Source organism: Vicugna pacos, chromosome 17 (assembly GCF_048564905.1).
Source record: "Vicugna pacos chromosome 17, VicPac4, whole genome shotgun sequence".
Taxonomy (NCBI): domain Eukaryota; kingdom Metazoa; phylum Chordata; class Mammalia; order Artiodactyla; family Camelidae; genus Vicugna; species Vicugna pacos.
Genome location: NC_133003.1, coordinates 49457033 through 49475994, shown reverse-complemented (window position 1 = coordinate 49475994; position 18962 = coordinate 49457033). Strand labels below are relative to the sequence as shown.

The 18962-nt window shown below is 52.2% G+C and overlaps 2 protein-coding genes and 1 long non-coding RNA gene across 6 annotated transcripts; 1 reads left to right on the top strand and 2 right to left on the bottom strand.

Annotated features, from left to right (window-relative positions):
- Window positions 1–653: 653 nt before the first annotated feature.
- Window positions 654–11285, bottom strand: IL17RE (interleukin 17 receptor E). 4 transcript variants are annotated; one of them, XM_031686244.2, is made up of 16 exons: window positions 10856–11285; window positions 10499–10514; window positions 9793–9915; window positions 9075–9178; window positions 8697–8856; window positions 8463–8602; window positions 7524–7592; window positions 6556–6622; window positions 5308–5483; window positions 5180–5227; window positions 5054–5099; window positions 4733–4881; window positions 2971–3039; window positions 2411–2462; window positions 2232–2330; window positions 654–1799 (listed from the first exon to the last, which is right to left on the bottom strand). In XM_031686244.2, exons 1-16 carry the CDS (start codon window positions 11162–11164, stop codon window positions 1246–1248), a joined length of 2181 nt encoding a protein of 726 aa, XP_031542104.2. In that variant the 5' UTR covers window positions 11165–11285; the 3' UTR covers window positions 654–1245. The 4 variants fall into 4 exon arrangements, with proteins under 4 accessions (XP_031542104.2, XP_072797916.1, XP_072797917.1 ...); XM_072941815.1 differs by having other exon boundaries at window positions 5180–5224; XM_072941816.1 differs by lacking the exon at window positions 9793–9915 and having other exon boundaries at window positions 10856–11284.
- LOC140686818 (uncharacterized) lies at window positions 4346–12136 on the top strand. The gene is made up of 2 exons (XR_012060783.1): window positions 4346–4628; window positions 11806–12136. It is a non-coding gene; the product is annotated as an uncharacterized lncRNA (long non-coding RNA).
- A 3944-nt stretch (window positions 12137–16080) lies between these two features.
- JAGN1 (jagunal homolog 1) lies at window positions 16081–18898 on the bottom strand. The gene is made up of 2 exons (XM_006206821.4): window positions 18650–18898; window positions 16081–17046 (listed from the first exon to the last, which is right to left on the bottom strand). The coding sequence occupies exons 1-2, from the start codon at window positions 18736–18738 to the stop codon at window positions 16584–16586; spliced, it is 552 nt and encodes a 183-aa protein (XP_006206883.1). The 5' UTR covers window positions 18739–18898; the 3' UTR covers window positions 16081–16583.
- Between the last annotated feature and the right edge of the window lie 64 nt (window positions 18899–18962).

Here is an 18962-nt window from a genome sequence, read left to right as displayed (position 1 = left end):
TTCTCTGCTGACACCTGGCTGGGAGGGGCTCTTGGACAGGGTGGTGGCCTCATGGCTGAGTAAGGGAGCTCTTACTCACCCTGGGAGTCCCAAGGAGGAGACACCCCAGGGCCTGGGCAATCCTGGGGCTTTTCTGCTTCCCATGTGACTCTGGAATCTTGGAGGCCACTGAGTCCCCTCTTACTGGGCACCCCAGGTCCCTTCACATATACTCCTTGGGCCTGACTAATCCCTTGTGGGACAGGAGCTCTAAAGGCAGGGAGAAGGGGCACCAGAAAGTGGGCTTTTCACCACTTCCTGGCCTATGCGCAAGTGTGGTGTTGTGGGGGAGGAACCCAGGACCCACAGCCAGGTAGACAGGGTCCTACTTGTGCTGTTGGCATGGCTGGCTGCCTGACAATGGACCATACCACCTTTCTGAACCTGTGTTTTCCTTTCTTCTCTCTGAAGAATCACAGCGAGGATCAAGATTTCTGGGATCTCCTTTGCCTTCTCAGAGGCATTGCTCGTGAGGTGACAGATGTGGATGTGGGTGTGGACGTGGAGGATTTGGGCCACAAAATGATGCATAACCACCCCCAGGCATGGTCTTGCTGACCCCTCTCCCAACTTGGCATCCCAGGCACACTGGAGAAGCACCATGTGTTTCTTAGTTTATCCATCGTGTTTGCCTTTATTCATCTTTCTATATCTCTAGCTCTACAGTCCGTTCTTCAACCTGGCCACCCAGGGCCCAAGCCTCTTTCCCTGAGTCCAGAGGCCTCCCTACCTCCCTCCCTCCTTGGTCTGGGAAAGGGGCATCCCTGGCTCCCAAAGGGGTTTTCTCTCCCCCGACCCCCTCAAGAGCCACCTCCCACTCAGAACTGCCACTCTCCCTGCCTTCCCCACCCCTGTCCAACCTCTCCCGCCTGGACTGGAGCATGTGCAGACTACTCTCTCTCTGGCGTTTTGGAGAGCGGAAGTGGGACGGTCCCCCACCCGCAACAGGCCTGGGGTCAGAGTTCTCAGGAAACAGTGACTCTCCCTGGGTTCTGAGGAAACATAAGCCTGAGGCAGAAGCCTGACACGCGTGGGAAACGGGTGGGGACAGTGGGTGAGATGCTCTGCTCCGGGGCTGGAAGGCAGAGTGAGGCTTTTTGGCCAGTAGTTCGGAGAAGGCACCCCAAGGATTCCAGTGTACAAGCCTCACTCGGTGGGCTTCCCGCCAGTGTGGCCACAGATATCCGGACTGCGCTGGAGCTCTGCTTAGCCTTGGTCTGCAAGTTTGGCGGCCTCGCGTTCCAGTTGGCGACAGAGCTCTAGGCGACCCCTCAGGCATGATCGGGCCCCGAGACCGCCCCAACCAGTGACTTTGGTGGAAGGGCGCGCGTCCAGCGCCCGCAGCAGGCGTGGCAGGTCGTGCAGCAGGCGGTAGCGTGGCAGGGCACGTAGCGGCGGGGGAATGTCGCCCTTGGCGCAGAGGCGACTGAAGTAAGCGAGCAGCAGCAGCGGGCGCGGGGCGGCGCGCAGCAGGGCGCGAAGGGGCGCGGCGCGGGGATCCCGGCCGCCGGCGGGGCTGGGGCCCGCGCTGCTCCACAGCAGGAGCACGGTGCCCCGCTCCCGCGCCACGCGCGCCCGCGCCGCCCAGAGCCACGGCAGCGGGCCCACGCGCGCCACGCGCGTCCCGTCCCACAGGTCCACGATCACGTCGCGCCCGCCGCCCAGCGCGACCCGCAGCAGTTCAGCCAGCGCTCCCACCAGGAGCCGCTGCGCCTCGGAGTCCGCCGCGTGCAGGAGCAGTACCGGCGCTGGGCCCGAGCCTGGAGGTGGGAGAAACAGAGGAACGGGGTAGGGGGCCGAGACAGCCCAGCCCTCTTCTCCCTGGCCTCGGGGCTACATGATAGGGTGCCCGCCCCGTTTCTTATCTGCGCTGGGGGTAGGCACCCGATGCAGCTTTAGCCTATAGGGTGCCTTTGGTTGCCCAGGAAGGGGCGAGGGCAGGCTGGATTTCCGCCTCACTAGCCTCTTGCCTAGAGACGGGCACAGTGAACCACCTGCAGAGGGACCTTTGCCCTGCCTGAACCATTCCCGCTCACTAGGCAGCCTGAGGCTCAGCGCCTCGGGTAACAGCTAGGCGCAGCGGCAGGGCAGTGGCTGTCTGGGAAGGGAGCCTGGGTAGGAGAGGGATGCGGTCAACTAACCTAGGAGCCAAGAAGGTCTGAATGCCCAGGATCCCCCCCGAGTGAGCTTACCTGACAGTGGGCGACGGCGGGTGAGGACCATAACAACGCCCAAGAGGGTGGTGAAGGCCAGCAGTGCCAGGATCAAAAGCCCCAGGCGTCTATGAGAGACTGAGTCAAGCAGGGTGAGGCCCAGCCAAGCTCCTCAGTGCCCAACCTCCCACTTACCCCTTCCCCTCCCAAGAACTCACCGTCTGGACACAAGAGGTGCTTCCAGGCAAACTGGACATCTGACCTCCACACCTGAGGGCACAGAGCCCCCCACCCCTGTGAGCCAGGGCAGCCCCTCCTCCCAGGGAAAGTAGAAGGAGGCATGGGGTTGGAGAAGGGAAGTCTCCCTGGTTAGGGAATTCCTCCAGCCCAGGGTCTGTGTCTCGTGCAGTTCCAGCTGGGCACAGAACAAGGTCAAGAGCGGCAAACTCAAAAAGTAAACCCAAAGTTTACCAGGGCATCCATGAGGGCCTGGAGGGCACAGGTCCTGACTGAAGTAGTCAGACACCACTGAGCTCCAGCCCATTATCACCAGGCCTGAATGTGGACACAAAGCACCAGGTTTTCTGATTTTTCACGAGATGTCAGAAAACAGCTTTATAAAATGACATCTCCCAATATTCAAAGGGTGGCAGCAAATTCCAATTTTGAACATCATGCTGGCCTGACCAAACATTGTTGCAGACTGGATTTGCCCCACATGCCACCTGTGGAGTAGATGCCAGGGGAGTGTATGCAGAGGGAGGGCAGGATTCCTTACCAGGACACAATCCCCCGGCCTCAGGAAGGGAATGATGAGGTCTAGTGTCACTGGGCTTGAGCCCTGAGTCTGTTGGAACAAAGAGCAGGAATGTTCCCACAGAAGCAAGGTGGGCTCTGTCCAGCCTCGGAGTGTTTGCCCCTCCTGTGTTCCTCCTTTCCACACCCCCTCACCCAAATCCAACCCAGGCTTAGGGTCCAGTGCCACCCAAAGAAGAAGCCTTCCCAGGCTTCATTCCCAGATTCTGCTGATCATTCCCAGATCTGAACTGCTGCACAGACATACCTTAATCAGGCAACTGGGCCCTGGTCAACAAACACACTCTAGGGGCCTACTCTGTGCCAAGCCCTGAGGAGGCAAGGCTGGCACAGACATTGTCTCTGCTCCAGCAGCTCACAAACCAGGAGGCTAATTATACACTGCCTCCCTTCTCTGTCCTGCACACCTGAAGGGGCAGCTTGTCCACTGGAAAGAACTTAAAGACTCTACAACTTGAGTCAGGAGACCACAGCTAACAAAGTCAGGCTAAACTCTTGCCTTTGTGGCTCCCAGCATGGGATCTCTGCGTGGAGATAAGCTACCTTCCTCCCTGAGCCTCAGTTTCTTCATTTGCGTATGAGAGATAATAATCTTTATTTTCCTGGGTTATTGAAAGCACCACATGGGAATATGCACTTGAGTGCCCTTTATAACACACAGTGCAGGGTGGGTTCATTTACTAGTAGCAGCCGTTATGACACTGTGGACTTCTTAGAGGCACAGACTGTGTCATATACTTCTCTTCCATCTCCCAGGACCTAATACAGAGTGGGCCCAGAGTAAGCATTCAAGAAATACATGATGAACTGGGCAGAACTGATAGCCATCTGTCTACAGGCAGGATGTGGATTTACCCTGTGTGAAGAGGGTGCTGGTTAGGGAGCTGATCAGTTTCCATTCTTTGGGAACACCCTCCACTCCCTACCCGCCACCCCAGCCCCTGTCCCAGACCCCAGGCAGGTCCTGATGCAGTGGCTCTCAAATCATGGTTAAACTCAATGAAGGTGGTCTTTTCCCAGCCCACAGAAAGGAGTCCATGGATTTAGCTTTCAATTTTAGATGATCCCATGTGACTTTGTCTTAAATCTTAAGTATTTGCTACCACCTGTCTGCTTGGGAGCCCTCATAGAGTACTAAACAAACAAGCTGCAAATGAGTAAGAGAGAACTCAAAAGAGCTGGCCATGCTTAGTCAGCCTGCTGCTGTGGTTTTGCGGCTTGACTGTGGTTTTTATGTCAGATATACAGAAAAGAGTCGGCCAGTCAGACTGTTTTTGGTTTACATTAATAGGGTTAAGCCTGTCAGTGGTTTACAGTATTCAGCAAAGAGCCCTCAGCTTCCAGGGCCCTGCCTCCCAAAGATACTCAGAGAACTCCTGCCAGACGCCCTGTGGAGGCAGGCAGGGGAGCCAGGGTAGAGGACAGCTGGGTTCAAGAGAAGGCATCGATCGCTATAAAATGCAGCGGCAGTCCGAGTGGGCCAGAGAACACCTGGGGGTGGGAGGGCCAGCCTCTTGCCTCTCTTTACTCCTGTAGACTCAGATACTAAAAGGATGAGAAACTGCTCTATCGAAGACACCACTGACTGGCAGAGGAGGCAGCTGAACAAAGACCACTCAGGTAAATAAATAACCAGATGATGTCAGTTAGAGATTTGCTGGCCTCCACCTGCTGTGCTGTAATCAACAGGTCCTAGTGGGGGCCGAGCCCTGGCTGGGCCATACCTGGCTGACGCTGTACACAGGGGGCACCCAGCTGTCCTGCCCCAAGCCTGGGTGGCTCCAGGCAGCACTGAAGGTGGCATGCATCCGTGAGGAGAAGTGAAGGATCAGCTGCCGGGCCTGGGTATCCATGCTCACGTTCCAGGAGGGGGCTGCCAGGGGGTGAGAAAGGGCATCGGGTGAGAGACCTGTTGGCGGAAGGTGATAGGAGCTGGGCTGCAGTGGACAGAGAAGTCAGGGCGGGGGTTGAGTTTGGCTCAGTCACAGTCAGGTGAGGGTGAAATGGTGGGATGGGGTCCCAGCTGGGGTCGCTTGTTGGCTCACCAGTCCGGCGGGGGCATTCAACGTGGCTACTGTTTCCAAAAGAGAACTGAGAAACGCAAGAATGGCAAGTCAGCAAGCTCCAGGCACCACGCACACCCCTCCCCGTCCCGTTGCCCATGCTTGTACCTTGAAGCAGAGCTGGGGGTGCAAGTCCACCTTCTCCAAGACGTACTGCTGTGGTGGGAGAAGGGAGTCAGGGAGCAGGGCCCCAGGCCCCAGCCCTGCCCACCCGGGTCCTGGGAGGCCGGACTCACCCCCTCTGACTCTTGAGCCGTGGCATTGGGGAGGTCTTCACAGATGGTGTTCCAGCCTTGCCTCTGGCAGAGGGAGGCCTCCAGCTTCAGTGGGCAGTGGAGTGTCGGTTTCATGACCATCTGACTGTGCTGGCTGTAGTCAGTAAATGTCACTGACGCCCAGAAGTCCGAGCCATCTGGGCAGGCAGCAGGGGCAGAGGGTGAGGCCTGGGGAGGCCCGAGTCCTATCCCCAGGGCACCAGGCGATGTTTGTGAAGGTGCTTGGCACGGCCCTGGCCTAGGTGCCTGATAAGTGAGCATGCGTCCTCCGGCCCCTCCTGTTACGTTTTCTATTTAGCTGTCTCCTCTCCTTCCTGCGCCTCCATCCTGGCCAGCTCCTTGCTGCTCCCCAGACTCAAAATCTTCGTATCTTTGCTTAGGTTCCTCTCAGAAGCAGGAGTGCCTTCCCTTTCCTTCTCTTCTTTCTAAATCCTGCCCATTTTCTGAGCCCAGCTCAGGTGTCACCTCCTCTAGGAGACCTTCTCTGCTCACGACAGCTTTGATGGACTTCTCCCTCTCCTGAGTTCATGCCCACAGTCTCGTTCTTAACTGCCACCCTGCCCTGGACCGTAGGCTGCTTTGTGCTATTCAGCTGTCATGTTTGAGGATCCTGTCTCTTCAGCTTGGGCACAATATGCACAGATGTCACCAGCCACTTTCACATATGATATTGAATTCAAGCCTCATAAGGAGTTGGGTAGAGCTCAGTGGTAGAGCGCGTGCTTAGCATGCTCAAGGTCCTGGGTTCAATCCCCAGTACCTCTGTTAAATAAATAAATAAACTTAATCATCCCCCATAACAAAAGTTTAAAAAAATAAAAATTACAAAATAAGGAGTTGGAAAGTGAAGCAGGGCAATTATCATTATTTTACAGATGAGGAAACTGAGGCTCAGAGAAGACTAAGTGGCAGAGCTAGGATGTGAGCCCAGATCTTCTAGTCCATCCTCTTAGGGCACTACCTCCTGGGCTGCATATTCCTGAACCTCCCACAGTGCCTAGTACAAGGTTCAGTACTCTGATTTATGGGCAGGTTGATCAGCAGACGTGGTAACCCATGACTTTCCCCCACTGACTCCAGAGAAAACGCCCGCATGCCTTCTGGGGACTTCCTCCAACACATGTGTGAAGTGTGTACGTGTGCACACGTGTGAGAGAGAGAGACAGAGAGAGGCTGTGCGTGCACAGGAGTCACACGAGCAGCACTCACAGGCTTCAGGCCAGCTCTGGAAGGGACATTTTTTGCGCCTCACACCATCCTCTTGAAGGTAGGACACCTGTGGAGACAGGGGAGCAGGGAAGGAGGGTCAGAGGAATAACTTTTCCTACATCACTCAGACTTGAAACTCATTCTGGCTTGACCTTGACCCGATGCAAGCTGCCTGAGCTGGCAGGGCACTGAGCGGGGAGCAGAGTGGCGTGGGGGAAAGGGTGGGTGGCACTTGGCACTTGGGGGAGGAACTCGGGAGTACAGGAGCGAGATCAGTGAGTGAAGGGCTGAGTCCTCTTCTCCTGGAGAGGAGAACCTCACCCCAGAAAGAGACAAATCGTGAGGTCCGCATGCCTCAACTTTTGCCTTCCCTGGCCTCCACTCTCAGCGATCCCCAAGGTGCCCAGTGCCCTGGGGGTCCCTCCCTCTGGACTGCCCAACACCCAGTGGTTGTCCCCCACCCCTGGCAGGTGTTCCTTGCCTGCACCCTCCCATTCATCTCCTCCTGGGTGACAAGGCCCCCTGCCTTTCCTGTCTAGTCCAACGGAGGCTTGATGCCAGGCAACTCAGACTTTTAAGGAGAGGAGGAGGCCTGCCATGGAGACTAGTGGGAGTGAGACTTTTGGGGCCATTTGGAACCTTTTGGCAATTTGATGCCCCAGAATCCACAGTGAAGGCAGCTGTCTATTCTGCCTCTGTGGCCTGAGGCCAGGTCTCAATCCAAGAAAGCTGGGTCTGGGTGGGACTGAGGTTGGAATCACCCCCAAGAATGTCCCATGATCAGCAGGGCACCTCCATCCCTGACACACTGTGTGACTCACAGTCATGCTCGCATCAGTCTTCCCAAGCATCTTGTTAGCACCCAGTCCTTTTAAAACCCGGCTTACTGGAGACAGTCTTGACCAACTATGCTATCAGGGCGGTCAGGAGTGGGGCCATGGACAACCCACACCTGTCCCTCTGCTCACCTCTATGCACAGACAGGGCAGGAGGAATTCATAAGACAGCTCTACCGTGTGGCCCCCGGACACAATTTTCTGTGGACAAAGCAGCAAAGGGAGAGAAGAGATGCCTGCGAAAGAGGGTAGGCACCCTAGACAAGGGCAGGAGGAAGGTGCGACTGTGGCCAGCACACCCTACTTTTCCTCTTACGTGAGACTTCTCCTCCACTGAGAAATTTCCTCTGTAGTCTGACCATCTGCTCTAGGTGGCTCAATATATGGAATGGGGGGAGGGAGGAGACAGGGAAAGGAATATGCATTTATTGAGCCCCTAGTGCATGCCAGGTAGGGTGTCAGGTGCTAGAAGCACCAACTCAGTTAATTACATGCTAGCATCACGGTGATCTCGGGAGGTGTCACCACCATTTTATGAATGAAGAGAGCTGAGGGACTCAGGGGTACTGCTTCAGTCTCTGCAAGTGGTGCCAAATGTATACAAGGGCACCCGTGACAACTGGAGGTAGAGGTGGGGAGCCAGGGTCTGGGCTGGGAGAATGGGGGACATTCTCTCAGGGGCAGTGACAAAAGGGAGGGGGATGGAAGGGTACTGAGACAGATGTGACCACTTTGTTATTTTCCCAGGAAGAACAGCTTCTTGAGGGAACTGAAAAGGCCCCTTAAAGTAACCTGAATCTCACTGGGGCCTCTCACCGGGGTTAAGGGCCATATTCACTTCTCTGCTAGGCATTCATGGTTGCCCCAGGTCTCTGCTTGCCCTTTCCTTCCCTCTCCTGCCAGGTGACAAGGCCCCCTGTACTCTGTAAAGTCCAAGTAAGTCTCAGTGCGAGGCACGCAGACTTGTAAGGAGGTCTTGGACAATTATTGTCCCTCTCTGAGCCTCAGTCTCCCTATTTGTGCAATGAGTAACATGTGACTTGGCTTTTACAGACAGATAGGACTCCATACCTGGGCACTGAAGTGATGGCTCAGCTCCTCACACTCCAGTGCCCACTGGTGGCAAAGACGCACGCTGACCTCAGGGCCTGGAGGAACGGTCACTTGAATAGCCCGTGCCTCAGGCAGCAAGTCAAAGGAGAACTCGGGCCCTGGGGAGAAGAGGGGTTTGGGGAGCTTGTCTCTTGGCCTTAGCACAGCCACCGCTACCTGCCTGCATCATCCCCAGTCACACGATGAGCCTACCTCCCAGCCTTCGTGCGTCGGGTTTGGAGAGACCTTCCACTGCCTCTGGATCTGAAGGCTGCATCCTTTTGGAGCGCAGCCCTTTGTGGGAGGTGTCTGGGGAGGGGATGGAGATGTGATGGTCCTTCTCAGACAGGCAACGGCTACTCAGCAGCTTCCTCTGCAGGCAGAGAGCAAGGTTGGCCTTAGTCCAGGAATCAGGAACTCTGGAACCTGGGGCAGCACAGGCAAGCTGCTCAACCTCTAAGCCTCAGTGTTCCTAACTGTGTAATGGGCAGAATAGTCTACTTAATCTCCATGCTTCCCAGATCTCTCGTGTGGCTGGAGAACAGAATGAGAGGCCAAAAAGGGCAGGGTTGAAACTGGCAGGGAGAGTACCTGGGTGGACACCGGCATCCTGTGTGTCTGACAGGACCAGAACTGGAACTTGTAAGACTTTTTGGATTTCTGCACCACAAGGTGGAACCAGCCCCACTGAAGACCTGCATAGAGAATGACACATTTACTATCCAGCCCGTCACGGGCCCTCCCTACCTGGAGATGTGACCTGGTGTTGGATAGTCGGTCATTTCCTATCAAGGAGGGTAATAATATCAAACTTCTTTAGTCCTAAAAGTTAGGCCACAATCAAAAAAGGTTTAATTTCTTAAGTAGAGAAAAAGCTATATGTATACAAAGATGTCCATGGCAGCATTATATGTAACAGTGAAAAATTAGAAACTGTCGATTCTTAAGCAGTATATGGGCATTTAGTATATCCTGGGCACTGAGCTAGGCAAGGAAAATAGAGTTGAGTAAGACAGGTCTTACTTTACAAGTAGAAGGTAATAATAGTAAACTCACAGAACGAAAACATTCTAATCCCAAGAATTGGTGCCAGCTGAAAGGAGAAACACCTTCACAAAACAACACAACTGAACTCACAAATACCAGTCACGGTGTGCTGTTTCAGGATGGCCTAAATCTCTGCCAAGGCTGGCAACGGGACAGACACCTGTTCTAGGGCAAGTTTCACTTGCCTCTGCGTAAGGGGCCCCCGAGTACACCCGTAATTTGCATCTCCTCCTCAACAGGCCCAAAGGGCTGTTTCTCATACCTGAGGGACCTGACAAGAGACGTAGGCACCAACAGCTGGGGCTGTGGCAGAGCCAAGCACACCAAGGCTTTGGGGAGAGGGGCCGGGCTGGCCAGTTACAGCAAGGAATTTGCACAGGCTGTCCTGTGAAAAATGAAAAGGGAATCAAATGGTAGGGTTCCAGGAGGTCCCTCCTGCCTCAGACAAGTTGGCCTTGAGGCTGAGCTCTGCCACTTATATCCTGGCCGAGAGACCTGGGGCAAGTTACAGACCTCTCTAAGCCTCAGCTTCCTCATTCATAAAGCGGGGCTGCTGTCAAGATCACATCAGACAATGTGTGGGAAATGCTTTGTAAAGCAGAATGTACCATAAAATAGGAAGGATGATTGTTGCATTACTGACAAGGGGGAGGGATCAGTCAAGGGGGGGCTGCCTGGAGATTTACCTGGCTCTCATTTAATCCTCCTCACAGCTCAGGGGCAACAGTTCTAATTGTACAGTCGTTTCTATCGCGCTCTGTACCCCTCAGAAATGGAGCGTCAGAGGGGTTAAGAGCATTGTCTGCAGCCACATGTTGGCTATGTGGCGGAATTACAGTGCAAATCCAGGCTCGTCCTGATTCTAAACCCTGTGCTTTTTCATTGATACTATGAGACTTTCCAGACTGAGAACCAAAAGTTAGAATGGAAGGATGGGGAAGAGGAGCAGGGCAGGGAGTCAGACTCACCAGTGAAACTGTCATCCTGAAGGCACAGGGCCCAGTAGGGAAAAGAAAGGACAGAAGTTAATTAGTAGGGATTCTCATGGACATTCTCCCTGAGGTCTTTGCCTCATATCACCTGATTCAGAGGCCCATAAGCTAACAGCCCATCCACTCTGGCTCTTTTCTTTCCACTCCACCCTGCCCATGCCCTCAGTGCACCAGGACCTTGGTTACCCCTTTAATACAGTGCAGAGAACAGAGTGAGGCCGCCATCAGAGCACAGGGCCTTGGGTGGTAGGAATGGACAGGCAGGAGACTGGGGAGCGTTACCAGCCTGTGCCAATCAGGTGACTCCACCCGGCAGCGGCAGGCGCACCTTACCATGTGGGAGGCCAGCAGACAGCGGGTGCTCCAGCAGGGAAGGTAGGAGCAGCCAATCCTAGCGGAGGCAGAGAGGCCAATGAGCAACAGGAGGAGAGGCAGGAGCAGAGCTGCTAGTCTGGGGCTCCCCATGGGCTTCTGTGGGGTCAAGGCACCCAGAACATGGCTGGACGGTCTGAAGGTGGGCAGCAGGGCCTTGCAGTGCAGCAGCAGGGAGCGCAGTACCAGCCGAGCCCTTGCCTCAGCCTGCACCTGCCCCGCCCTGCCCCAAAGCTCCGCCCCGACCCCAACCAGCCAGCCAAGCCACATTCCTTCTTCTCCAAGCGGAGGAACTAAGGGACCCCTGTCCCACCAAAACCCCACTCCTCCTGCATGGAGGGTAAGAGGCTCCTGCTCTGGCAGAGAAGTAACAGAAAAGCGGCCAGCACAGGGTTAGGGGGATGGCAGGCTGCACCCATTTCTTAACCCCTCCCACTCCTGCAACACCCTGAAGATCTCACCCTCCCCTTAACACACTCCTCCACTTGGATCTCCCCTGGATGCATGCTTCATCCTCTCACTTAGAGGATTAACAGAGCTATTAAGTACTACTCTGCATTGGGTGCTAAAGACAGAGCTGACTGAGGCACCATTGAGAGTTGGGCAGAACAACAAAAAAGCACTATGGATGCACATAAACCTCACATGTCCCCATTTGCACCCTGGTTCCCACCTGGCTGACTCTCAGTGCCTAGCTTTCTCTCTCCTCATTGGCCAGTTACGGCCCTTCTGCCATGGGGGCCTCTGGCTTCAAGGAACCACTAATCAGTACCGTCTGCTCAGAAAGCCCCGGTGCTCATGCTGAGCCCTGGAGCTGAGGTTGTGGGCCCCACGCACTGACCTGGTTTCGTGTGGTTTCCGATGCTGACGACGCTCCATTCTCTGTGGGGACCCTCCCTACCGTCCCACAGCTTCCTCCTGCTCGTGGAGTGCTTGAGCTGCTTCAGCCCTCACCTTGGTGACACACGCAGTGGAAAGAAAAGTTTGGGGCACACTTTCTGGGTGAAGGCATCTTGAGACTGCTGCTGTCCCTCTGCACCTTTCCGTAGCCTGACCATAGCTGTCTTTAGGCCAATTCTGGTTCCTAAGTCAGGTCCACTGTCTGGCGACCCCATTGTACCCATTATCCTCTAGCTTTTGAGTTCCTTGGAAGGACTGTTTATGTTTTACATTTCTCCAGTGCCTACAGTGGGTGTCATGAAATAGGTGCTTTGTAGTTGAATAAATGTAAATTATAATACATTTCGTCTAAATGTAAATTATGATACATTTTGTGCAATTATGATACATTGCATAAGCACTTTCATATTTGACCCTCCTAACCACCTTATGAGACAGGTAAATGAGAACTTTTCATTTCATAGAGAAATAAGGAAGCCGAAAGGAGAATGACTTGGTCAAGGTCAAGGTCTCTAGCCCAAGGAGCTCCGATTCTGCCAGCCTATCACAGTTCATTTCTCTTTCTACCATCCTTTATGGCCTCTCCTCCCACTGCCTCACTCTCTTCTGCTCCTGGGAACCCAAAAGGGCCTGCCTGGCACAGCTCCGTCTTGTGGCCTTAGAGCCCATCACTGCAAACAAGTCAGTCAGACGTGAAGGAAAGCATGGTCTTGCCATACCAAGGATAGGCTAGGGAGTCTTGCCAAACCTTCGCCTAACCCACAGTGGTTTAGATCCACACTGATAATGTGTTTTCTAATGCTGGGGGCATGAAGTGAGAAACTAGGTTCCATTCTAGAACATTTTTCTTTTTTGATCCCATTTATCTTTTGATCTGATTCTCACAATGAAGGCACTTGGTTAATTGCTCCCTGACCCCGGCTAAGGTATGGTAGGAGAAACAGAAGAGAAATGAAAGAGACACATACATACACAAAGAGAGAAAGAATACAAAGGGAGGAAAAGGAGCACATAGAAAAAGCAGAGGAAGAAACAAGAATGGCAGACAGAAGAGAGAAAAGGAGACCTGCATTTTATTTATGGTTTTGCTGGTTTACTTAGCTATTGTGAAGCCTGTTCCAAAAAGGGCTTTAGGTAAAAAGCACATTCCAGCACACCCTGGGGAACGGGAGTGGGTCAGATCAACATTTGCCGAACTCCTACTGTCAGGCTCTGGGCCCTGTGTTTTGCTCACATTATCTCACTTTATTGGTCCTACAACCCTTGAGATCAATCTTTATGAAACCATTTTACAGACTAGGAAACACTAGGAAGATTAACTTGTCCATACACAAAATGGAGAGCTGTGACCCACCCCCATGCTTTTCAGCAATTCTTGCCAGAACTCACTGCTTGGGGAGATCTGTGGTTTCTGGGCCCTGTGGTCCACAGAAGTTCGAGACTGACTGAAGTGATGAGCTGGCAGGGTTAACAGTGTGAAGGAAGAAACTGGAATAGCTGGGAAGAACGGACTAGTAGGCCTTACCGGGGTGAGTTATCAGTGATCAGACTGCTAGGAGAGTAGGGATTTTTTGGCAAGTGTATACAAGGGAGGAGTTCCGTGGTTGGAATAGGAGGTGGCCAACTGGAGTAAACGCAACAGAGGTGTGCGGTGAGCCTGCAGCACAGAGGCCCGGTCCTCTTGGAAAACGGCCAAGGCGTTTCACCTGTGGTTTGAATGAGCCGATCCAGATCCCATGCTCCAACAACCTTTACTTGGGGACCAAGCCAGGAGCTCAGGAGGTCTTGGCAGGCCCCTGAGCGCACTCAGGTACAGCGTGCACCGCGGGGGGCCTTGGGAGGCTGTTTTCCCTGACAAAGCCTTACCCGTGCGCTGTGCGTGAACTCTGGTCAGACAACATGGCAGCATCTCCAGGCTCCTCCTGTAAAGGCAGATTCCTAAGGTCTTCTGGGGCAACTGTGCCGACTGTCAGGGCTCCCTGGTCAGGGAGGGCCGACCGGTAAGACCAATGAAAACCAAGACTACATAAGCGCCCCTTTCTTACCTCTGCTCTTCCAGAAGGGATCAACCTTCAGAATACAGAGGCAAGAAATTATGCTTAAGAGAAGAGGCACGGAGCCACAATCTGAGAGGGAAACACCAACACTGCTCATCAAGGGAAGGGATTTTGATACTTATTAAGCACCTACTATGTACTATACTGTTTATATATATTATTCTATTTAATCCTCACAACCACCCTGGGTGGTAGCTACTATGATCCCCGTGTGTTAGATCAGAAACAGAGTCTCAAGTATCTTGCTCAAGGCAAAAGGCTGTGAAATGTCTGGCTAGACTTCCAACCTGAGTCAGTCTAGTATCAGACTGTGTTCTTGCCACTACACATTGCCTTTCTCATGGACTCAATGCTCCCTAAGAGTTCTTAAAATGCCTACACCCTCTAGCTCTGTAAACATCAGAGTATAACAACCATTCCTCACATTTATATAGTGTTACATACTTCTTAAAGCACCTTCACAAGACTTTACCTTATTTGAGCTTCAAAACAATCCTGTGAATTAGGCAGGGCTGGTCTTGGTACTTGACTCTGTCTTCTGGCCCAAAAACAGTGGTCTTACCAGTAAATCAAGATCCCTTTCAAAGGGGCTCTTGTTTGCTTCAGGGAATACTACAACCATGAGGCAGGGGGTAAAAATGATTGGAAAAGCAGAATCCCAACAACCCAAGAAGTAGAAAACGAAAATGAACCAACTGGCTTTTCTGCAGTGACAATAACTTTCATAATTGGTCCTAAAAAGCACCCCAAGACTGTAAAGTACCATTTGAATAATCAAACACATTTTAAGCTCTTTTAAGAACTATAATTAGTAATATCCTGATTCTTTGAAAATTAACAGTCTGTGCCTGATGCATGTAACTCCATCACCAACTCATATCCATCTGCTCCTCTCTGCTCTCCAAACTCTCCCCCTGCCTCAGTCTAGTTCTTTCCTCTGTGAAACAGTCTACAGTAGGACAAGTTACTTCACCCAGTCAACTCAGAGTGCAACTACACGTTCCATGCTGGGCAAGGGGTAAGGCAAAGACATGTAAACTAGTCATTCTGTCAACAGAAAAGGTAAAATTAAAATGTCATGTGAGTTCAAAGAACCCTCACTCCTTGAACTGAAGGAACCAGAAGGCTCCAGAATTACCATATAAACTAGGTCTTGAACGATAAGTAGTAAAAAGAGTATGAAAGTGGAAATGGGAAAGTTTTAAGGAAACTGAAAACATATGGAACCATTAAGGGGATTCATAAGAGGTTCTGCTGACTGAGATAGACAGTGTGAGTGAGAGCACTGGAGATAAAGCAGGAGCGATGCCCTGGGACCACACTTTGGAAATGTCAGAAAGAGACTGGGGAATTTTAGTTGCTGAAAAAAATAATGACACATAGTAGGGACTTAATGATGATGATCCAGAGCTGCACTCTCGGTATACTCACCTGCACACAGGTATGAGGAAGAGGAACGGGTACGAGGTAGAAGGCAAAGGGTTAAGTTTGGGACACATTAAGTTTGAAATGATTAATCAGGACACCTAGAGGAAGCGGTTGCGTAGTTAGGAGCACTGCCAGTACCTAAGAGTGACTGAGTACATACTTAATGTTTATAGAACAAAAGAATGACCAACTCTGGAGAGTGCAAAGATCTGCGGTTAGAGATCTGGGCATCATCCAAACACGATAAAGCCAAGCAGGTGAAGAGCAAAGGGATATACACCTTTCACGCAATAAATAATAACTGTGCCAAACCTTTAGAAAAGGCCTTGAGTTCACGGATCTCTTTCCCACTTCTATTTTTCACGTATCTGCTCCACATCATTACCTATTGTGTTCATTAGTTTCACATGCATACCATGTTTCACAAAGACTGCAAATTCTCTATATGCAGGATACTTCAAAATCCTTTTGGATACCATAATACAGTATTAGACACATAACCGACATTGTTAACACTGAATGATAAACATGAATATCCAACCAAAAGAAGAGCCCATAACCCAAGCTGGATAAATGAGAACGGACCATTTTACAGGTAGAGATTAAATGTATGGCCCATGGTAGCTCCTGCCAATCAGCTGCAGGGTTGCAACTATGACTTCGGTTCCCTACGCCCAGTTCACTTCCCCACGGCCACTGCCAGGTTTCTCAGGGAGCTTCTACCAAGCTCCTAGTGTCTAAGGTAACTCAAACAATACACTTTTCACACACTGTCAAATCCTGAACACAAGGCACAGGGTAGACAAGGCAGCTGTTACTTTATTAAGGGTCTTTTTAATTAAACTGCTTCACAGTAGAGACCACAGCCTGCAGGGGAAGCAGCCTCCCAAATGTTTCCTGCCCTGTGACCTATAGATGGAAGCAGAATTTGATTTACTCCCTAACTCCTTCGGTCTCGGTGGCTAAGGGGTGAAGGATGGAAGTGGAGAGAATGACCAGGAAGAGGCAAGAATGAAGCTCAGTCTTAAAAGAAAAACCCTGAAGGACCTCAACTTCAACCAGCTGAAGTTTGTTTCACAGCTGCTGATCACCTAGTTCCACCAACCATGAATACATTGAACACAGTTTCACCACCAGCTGATGGCAACAGACGGAGCTTTCCAGAATTTGGGCCTAGCTTGCACTAGGTGCCAACATAGCTGCTGCCAAAATCACCGGAGATTTTAGAACAGCTCCTCTGCCCTCTCACTCCACTGGGAGGGAGGCCCAGGCTTCGCCTCACACAGCAGTCCGTCAGGCAGGCTTCATTTACGTTTCTTCTCCTGTGTGCTCGTGAACCAAGAGTCTAGGAGTTTCTTGCTGTAGTATAACTGCCAGGCATGCACTTGAACCGCCAGCACCAACACCAGATACATGACGGAGACGGCTGAGAAACCAAAGAGGAAGCGGTAGGCCTTGCCGTGGCGGTAGAGCTGCTGTGCCGCAGGGAACATCTCCATGCTGCCGTAAATGAGGGGAGCGATGGAAAAGAGCCCCATGCTGATCATGGATAGCACCAGGTAGCTGATGTTGTTGCGGGGGAAGGAGAGGAGGCCCAAGAGGGAGGGCACAATGCTCAGCAGATAGGGATACTCCCATTGATAGGGCATGGCCACCTGATCATGCGACAAGAGCCTCAGGTGTCCCACGCTCATCTTGGCAACCAGCAGCAGCCATATGACCAGATGCACGTAGATCAACTTCTTGATTTCATACTTGAGGGTCACGCTGTGGGGCAGAGCAGAGGGAGAAGTACCTTTCATTGAAAATTTTCTTACCACCAACTCTAAGCCATGCAACCATACTGGACACTATGACAAATGTGAATAAGATATAGTTCCTATCTGGAGGCTGGGCACAAGGTACAAAGAAAATAATTACAAAACAAACTGGAAAAGATCTAGTAAGTCTATGTTGTGAAATAGACAGGATCACAGGAAGGAGTTATCAATTTGGCTGGGGATGAGCTGTCCGAGAAGGCTGTCTAGCCAAGGCTGATACTGGAGCTAGGCTCTGAGGGGTGGGTGGAGATGGGCAGTCCAAGCAGAGGTAATAGCATGCAGGCAAGAAGGCACGAGCATTTGTGTTCCAGGAAAGCAAGTGGTTGGGTGTGGAAGGAGTACGCTGTGGTGGGGAAGGGAGTAGCAGGATCTGAAGTCGCAATGAAAGAGCCAGCTAAAAGGCAGAAGAGTAACTCAGGGCTGTGTAAGATGACTCTGATTGCAGCACTGGAGTATAGCCTATGGAGGGAGGTATTGACAGCAAAGAAAACAACTCAGGCTGCCCATATTTCCCCAGCTAGAGTACATTTTTCATCTAAAGGAAGCACAGATTTCTCTTCTTTGAATTCTCTCAGGTCCTAAATGTAGCCCCTTCACACCTCTGAGGACAGAGTTTCTCCTCTGAACAGGCATGAAAACACTGGCTTGGGCTGTGAGGTCCCTTAAGGCAAGGGTCTAAGGATAAGAGTAAAGTGAGGGTCCAAAGAACCTGTCATTCTTTAAAACTCTGGAGAAAAAGATGTGGAAAAGATTCTGGGAAAGTTTAATGGATAAAAGGAAAGAAAATCTTTTAACAACAATTTTTTTTAATTTTAAAAATATTCATTATGGAAAATGTGGAAAGGCTGGGGGGGGGGGTAGTGTTGGAAACCAATCACCTGTAGACTTCAAGTTCTATGAAGGCGGGGACCAGCTTTGTCAATAAACTTTTTAATTAACGGTATAACATGCACACCAAGACCAGGGCTGCTTTCGCGTATATCCTCAGTGCCTAGCACAATGCATGACGGATAGAAGCTCAATAAGTATTTGTTGATCGAATAAACGAATGTAGAAAACACCCCTTACGGGGGAAGGGGTTGGTTCATAAAATTCATTTTAGGCAGGGCAAGCATGAACTTTAGGCTCCACATCTCCCAAACAGCCCAAAATAGAACAGCTACCACGTATTGGGCAGACTTTTGTGCAAGACTTTATGCTACGTCCTTTACGCGACTTACTGGCTAATTCTTCACCAAAACCGAAAAGGTAGGTATTTTTCCCTTGTATTTTTCTCCCTTGAGGAGACTGAGGCTCAATTAGAAAGTAGGTCCCCCAGGTCGGACAGCGGGGCAGCAGCGCTCAGGCGGGGCCGGACCCCTCAAGGCACAGAATGATGGAGGGGTGGAGCTCACGGGAGCGACGGAGCTTTCCGGGACTGGGGACCGGTCCCAGGCCGTTCCGGGAGGAGGGGACTTGGCAGGTGCGCGGAGGCAGGCTGGGGAGCAAGACCCCGAGGCCGGGACGGCGTCGCGTCCCTGGCCCTGCAGGCTCCTCGTCTCGCTTCCTACCTCATCTGGTAGTGCTTGGCGACGCGCTCCCGGTGCTGAAAGTCGCTGCCGTCGGTGCCGGCCGCTCGCGGGCCTGCCCGAGACGCCATTGTCCCGCTCAGAACCCCAGAGCCCCTCACACTGACCCTTGGCCACAACAACCACGCCAAACTGTCGACAGATGTGGTTCAAGCCGCCTCAGGTCAGCTACCCGACAGCCCAGCGGTCCGGTGGGGACAACTTCCGGCCTCTCTGTCTCTGGAGGACCGACTCTGTGGTCACGCCCTGCGCATGCGCACGCGCACGCGCACGCGCACACCGAGGCGGGCGCTCT